A 6,379-nucleotide genomic window follows, 5' to 3' on the forward strand; every position below is an offset into this window, starting at 1 on the left:
GAGGAGGAGGGAGTGGGGGGGGGGGTGTATGTAACTGTGTAGCCCCCGTCACAAGATGGAGTGGGGCACCTTGGAATAGAGTGACAGCAGTCATATCTAAGCCAGTTGCCCTGTCACGACAAGGAGAGTTGTGCTGCAACATGCCATACCCCAAAGGGAAAGGTAGATGGGGTGCCTGTCAAACACAATGCTTGCTGACATTTGATTATTTATGCCGCCATTCAAGTTTTCCAGAGCAACATGTCCTTTCATAAATAACTGAGCAGGAAGACTGGTGTGCTCTCATGGAACGGGACAGAGGGTGCCTGTACTCACACAACCCCTGCACCGATGTTGTTGGTGACACATCTATTTATAACTCTAATAGTAGTGGCGCCAAGTGAAGTTAAGCGCATCGGTCTATACAGGAGACCGCTCCGTGTGAACAGCAAAAGCCAATAAAACAGTTCACAAACTCTCTACTCTTCCAATCAACAAAACCAAGTCTGTTACTCTTGCAAGTGTATTTTTGCACATTCTATTTCCAAACACCAAGTCTCTATCTCTCTCGCACTCGCTCTCTCCCTTTTAGAGACTTGTTTGCTGCATACTTGGAAGCCATGGAATGGAAAGTTTACTGTGGTGAGAGTTAAAAGGGAGCTTAATTACATTTTATTGGTGTGGACAGATTATCAAAACGAACAGAGCAGAAAAGTTTTCAACCCCTAATGGAGCTCTTGGATATCTGTGATTTTCCACTAAGTGATGATAGAAGCTGGAAATTCTGACCCTACACCGTCCAGTGAAGTAAACATCCTCCACAAGTGATAAACTGGTGAACCTCATCCTTCTCTTGATATTCACCACCAGACATTGTCTCTGAACTCTTTGTTCTGGATGGCCTCATGTATTATACACCAAAGAGCGTCAAGATCTGAGAGCAACCACTTGTCCCCCCCAGCCCCCAGCTGCGTTCACGGGTGTCTCACCAAGCTAAGATGGGTGCAAAGAAACGCACCCCCACATTGGCTGCGGTCGGACCACTGGTCAATGGGACTGAATTAAGTTTTTTTTTTTTTCTTCTATTTGATTGCAAATAGAGGTCAGTCTACATGTCTCCTTCCCATGTCAAGTTGTCTCCAGCATCCCACATATCCTCTCTGGAAAAGGGGAAATTAGTATAACAGAAGTGACGTAAACGGGCAAACACACACTTATACACAGAGAAATCAATCCACGCCACCCACATCACATGGACACACAATCACACACTGTGGGCTCAAGGTGGAGCGATGCACCTAGACACGGAAGTTTACTGACCAGCAGGTAAATGAGCAACTTCTGGTGTTTGACTTGTCAAATGAACACATGAAATCTCTTCAATCACCATTTTGACGTAGTATTAGAACGGAAGCGTCACATCTACTAACAGAAATGCAACCAAAGGCACAACTTTGAACTAAAACTCAGTTCTCTGCTTAAGTAAATCACCTTCTTGTCCCTGTTTAAACTAGGAAACTTCATATAACTTATCTGTATTTTCATTATGTATGTTAAATATTTATTTCACAAGCAAAAAAAAAACAGCAATTTGCTTAATCATCTCTTTAGTCCAGTTGCTGTTGGCATGAAGTTTTTCAAAGACAGATTAGCTGTCATCTTTGCCAACCATGGGTTTCAGAGAGTTTCCACTGAAAAGTCTCACATCACTGACAAGCAGTTACAGAAATTATTCTGATGGCTGTATGTAATATCTAATAGAGAGAGAAGAAACCCTGATTGATTCCCAGTGGTTCTATTCTAGCAGCTGCTGCTCTTTTATTTACAGTGAATTAGATAAGACTGGATCACTTGAGACGGGATGAGAAACTTTTAAATATGCTCTTTAAAACATTTATGAGCCCAATCTAAATTTTAAAACATAAAACAAAACATGATTATGCAGTAAATATTTTGAAAAGTGGAAAAAAAACTGTAGGGAATTCCCAGAGAAATTATTAATTCAAGCTTAATTTTGAGGTTGCTAATGTGTTTAAAACACTCAGAGAGAACACACAGAGGGAAAACAAAACTTTCAAATTTGGAAAACCACTCCTCAGTGGGGGTTTTTTTTGGTTTGTTTTGTTGTTGTTGTTTTTTTTTTTTTCAAACAGGTTTATTGGTAATTATTCTAAAATGTTGTGGAGACAAAACTGAAAAGTTTTTAAATTTCTTCTACATCATTTTCTAATGTTTCATTGGTGTGAAAGATCATGGTGTGAACTCAGGTGCACCTGCATTTTTAGTTTTGCATTAATTAACAAACATAGCTGCATACAGATTATCATATGTAATTGGGACTAGGGAAAAAACATCTCCCACAATATTTTTTTTTTCTTCATTATTTATAATAATAATCGACTGAAGTATATAATTTGCCTCCTGTTTGTGTTTTTTATTTATGACTGCCTGGTCTTTTAAGAATCTGAGGTTTATCTGATTTAGGTTGTTCATGCGCAGCGACGCCACACTACGAAATGCAAAATGGCCACATGGTCGTAGTAACCTTCAGCTCTGGTCCCTGGATTCATCATCTGCTCTCCGGATGTCTGCTGTGAAGATTGTGGCGACATGTGCCTTGTATCTTTCCCCATTTCTAAATAAACAGCACTGCTTCAGCAAACGAGGGGATAATGTTTAGAATAAAGTAGATTTCAGGTTAAGTGACGGCAGCTGGACCACATGGTCTTCTTCAGCTAATGTAAGTAACAGGCACACGTCGGTGTGCTATAAGCTATTCAGGTTTGTCCTATTGAATCACTAAGTCCTTATATAACAGGTAACCCCCTCATTTAAACAACAACAACAAATAAATACATTTTAAACATTTTAACATCATTCCCCACCAGTCGGCAAAAAGGCAGATTTACAAGAGGTTAAACTGAGCTACAAAAACACTTTCTGTGTTAAGGCCTTCCCCTATCCAACCAGTAAACTAAAAGAAAATATTACAATATATACTTACTCTCTCCATATGTGGACCACATGCAGATAGTGGATACAGACAGCATCAAACCCCAAAACAAGGTCGGGCTACCCATCGGTGAGTCAGATCTCATGTTCCTGGACATTATTTTCCCCTCAAAAAATAAAAAATAAAAAAAAAAGCCAGGGATGAAACAATAAGTTATACACACCAGCTTCTAAAAAAAAAGAGCCTTAATATGAAGAAAAGGGGGAAAAAATAAATGTGTCTGTAGCCCAAAAGGCTACTCTATGGTAGCCTGTAAATGCGTGGTTGCTTGTCTACCAGGATTTTTTTAAACTAAATAAATGTGTATAAATTGTTATGAGTGGGAATTTCTTTGAAAAAAAAATACAAAAACAGTCTGCTATTTTTGCCAATCACTGGATACTTTGACGTCGGCTGGTATGGCACACATGCCAGTGATTTCACTGGATAAATGATGGTAATCCCCATCTTCAGTCTCCATCTCTTGAAAACAGCAGTGCGCGTACAGTGCGATCAGGCCTGGTAATAACAATGAAAATATCAGACTAAATGTTATTATTAGTAGCCTCCACCACCATAATAAATTAAACCAGTGTCACTCGCAAGAATCCCCCGTGTGAATGGCTGTGTATGAGGGGGGGAGGAGGAGGAGGGGGGGAGGCAGAAAACACGTCCAGATCCACAGGGGTGGTGGCTGGGAGGTTGAAAAATGAATGAAAAACCTTTTTTGCCTATGCCATTCAGCCAGCACAGGCTCACGAACCCCAACGCGCAGTCCTGGCCCACAGACAGAAGTCGTTTTTTAAACCAATTTTCCAGCTCCTCGGGTCGGACTTATCTCTGCCGTCAGTCGGGATTTGCAGCTGAAAGAAAATACCAGACTTGTGCCACGCAAGAGAATGGGTCTCCAGCTCTCCAGCTAGACGACCTCGGCTAGGGTGGGAGGGAGAATATGTCCAAGGAGTTGCCCTTTAAGCGTGTTTCTTGTTTTGCCTTTATCCTCACAAAAAAAAGGGAGAGAAAACTAAAACTCCTGGTGCGCGTATATCCAGAGGCTGAAATCCTACGGTTCGCCCTCGGTTAGAGCAGGCTGTGGGTCTCCGCTCCTCCGTGGAATCTCTGCTGTAAACAAGAGTCGGCTTCTCTCACACAGAAACACATAGTGCTACAGATAAGGTGGCCGGCGACAGGGCGGAAAACCCGGAGTGGATTCAGCCCCAGGGATTCTCAAAAACACACTACACCCCAAACAAGAACGACCCCCACCCCACCCCACCCCCACTGTGTGTGTCTGAAAGCTATGTTAGTATAGCTTTATTCCAAGTTATATAACCTACTGTCAATAGCAGAGGCAAACAAATTTGAATTTTGCCGGGATGGATCCCATGTCTGGAGCAGAGATGTTCTTTATATCATGTATCATTAGTTCCAATTGTTAGACTACTGACAATTTCTTAGTATTTGGGGGAAGAGACAGGGATGGCTGTAAAGTTGATCACAATTTTGTCTGTATCTCCTAACACAGTTAGTTACATTTATTAAATCAGTGGTTCTCAACATGACAGACGGGACTCCCCACAAGGGGTCACAAGATTACCTTGGGCCCAATTTGCAACATTAATTCTGACACATTTGGAAAGACTCGCAAATTTACATTTGAAATTTGTGACAATTAGTGACAGTCGATTATGAATCAAATGCCATGTTGTGATCTGTATGTAAATAAATGGCAAATGTGAAACTGGCCCCTAGTAGAAAATTAGAAACCTAAATTCCAATATGCATTGTCTTAAGTGATGTGGGGCCCCTAAGGCACCATGACTGTGAAGCAGTAACTGAAATGGTCAGATTGGGGTATACTTTGTAGGGCTTAACTAATACTGAGATCTTGTAGAAGGGGCTCTGTGTCAAAATGTAGTTGTCATAACATTCATATTTTAGTTTACATTACACAGCTCACAATCTTACACAGATCTGTGTTTTAATTAAAATATCCACCAATCACTGACAAACAGATCTGTGCATTACTGGTATTCTGTTTGGTTTCTGGGACTCCAGCTTTCCAAAAACCTTCTTAAGGTTTAAGCTTGAGAGGTTCCAGCTTGTGAGGACAGAGGTGTTTCACACAAAGATGGAGAGATGTTACACCCTGTTCTGCTGTAGGAAGTTATTGTTGAGGTAAAATATAACATTGTTGGTAAAATCCATGAATCCACGAAGTTTCTTCCAAGGCCGTTCAGTGTTGACTGAATAACTTTGTGTCTGAGAGGTAGGCTACATGATTACAGTGAATTTGGACTTGAATTGTTGTCTGCAGCATTTAGGCATTGTCTTTTCAAATGAGCTTGTTTAAGAAATTTTTATTTTGACAGAAATGTCAAAAATAAATAAATCAACAAGAAAAAAAATATTCAATAACAATTCAGTTTGAACGGAACTGTGATAGATTTTATGTTCATGTGAGACACAGATACCGAGTTCAGGAGGGAACAAAACATGGAACGATTGCTTTTAACGAATAAACATGATTGAAATAATTTTGCTGTTTATCTTCAGTTTACCTGGGGGGGGGGCATCAATCTGACCATCGTTGGATTTCTTTTGTAAAAGCAGGTGGTTGTAGATGATGAAAATGACTTTGTGTTCAACTGCTTATTTCATACTGTGTGTGTATGTGACTTGTATGTTTCTGGGCCGACTGTGCCTCTATTCTTCATGCAAAAGTAGCAAAGAGTTGACCTTTAATGTTAATTACTTCTAAAACTGTATATATATCTTGTTGCAAATCACTGACATCTTTGTCGGAAATAAAATCAGCTTGGACATGATCTCAGATTGGGACTTGTACAGTTGCAAAGGCAGAAAATGTAACATAATCTATAGGGATCATCATTCTTTTAATTTAATGGCAACAACAAATGGAAATCTATCATTATTTTAACTATAAAGTAACTATTACTACTAAATTTCTCCAGTATTTTGCAGAAGATAATAGCAACACTAAAAATATATATTGCTCTAGAGTGAATAGAACTACGGTCAAACCTCCCATACCATGAAGTCTACTTTGTGCACTGGAGCTGTACCATAGGTTACACTCAACACCATCGTCACAGGCCCCGAGTAAAATCTGACATGGAGCTTTGTTCAAGAGGGGACCGGCAGCACTGCCTTTATCGTTCATTCATCCCATACATGCAGCAGAGACAGCGCAGTGTGCAATGGGCGTCGCTATTCATTCTGAAGCGCGTTTGATCCCGGATGCAGGTTCATAATGTCACTGTCAAAAATCACATCGTTGGCCATTTAGCGAGGGATGATAATCAGAAATTCCTTAATCTTTTCATTTCAGATGATTTTTAGCCTACGAAGTCGTGTTATCACATTATTTTTGAAACTCGCATAAAT

At 40.2% G+C, this 6,379-nt stretch overlaps 1 protein-coding gene across 1 annotated transcript in view; it reads right to left on the minus strand.

The window, feature by feature from the left end:
* igf1ra (insulin-like growth factor 1a receptor) overlaps positions 1 to 4,098 on the minus strand; it is a 76,517-nt gene extending 72,419 nt beyond the window's left edge. Inside the window, exon 1 of the mRNA XM_023403870.2 lies at positions 2,984 to 4,098. Coding sequence (XP_023259638.1) covers positions 2,984 to 3,089 — 106 coding nt within the window. The 5' untranslated portion in view covers positions 3,090 to 4,098. The remainder of the gene's footprint in view (positions 1 to 2,983) is intronic.
* Between the last annotated feature and the right edge of the window lie 2,281 nt (positions 4,099 to 6,379).

Source organism: Seriola lalandi, unplaced genomic scaffold (genome assembly GCF_002814215.2).
Source record: "Seriola lalandi dorsalis isolate HSWRI2012SDOR001 ecotype SW California unplaced genomic scaffold, Sedor1 jcf7180002054188, whole genome shotgun sequence".
In the NCBI taxonomy this organism is placed as follows: domain Eukaryota; kingdom Metazoa; phylum Chordata; class Actinopteri; order Carangiformes; family Carangidae; genus Seriola; species Seriola lalandi.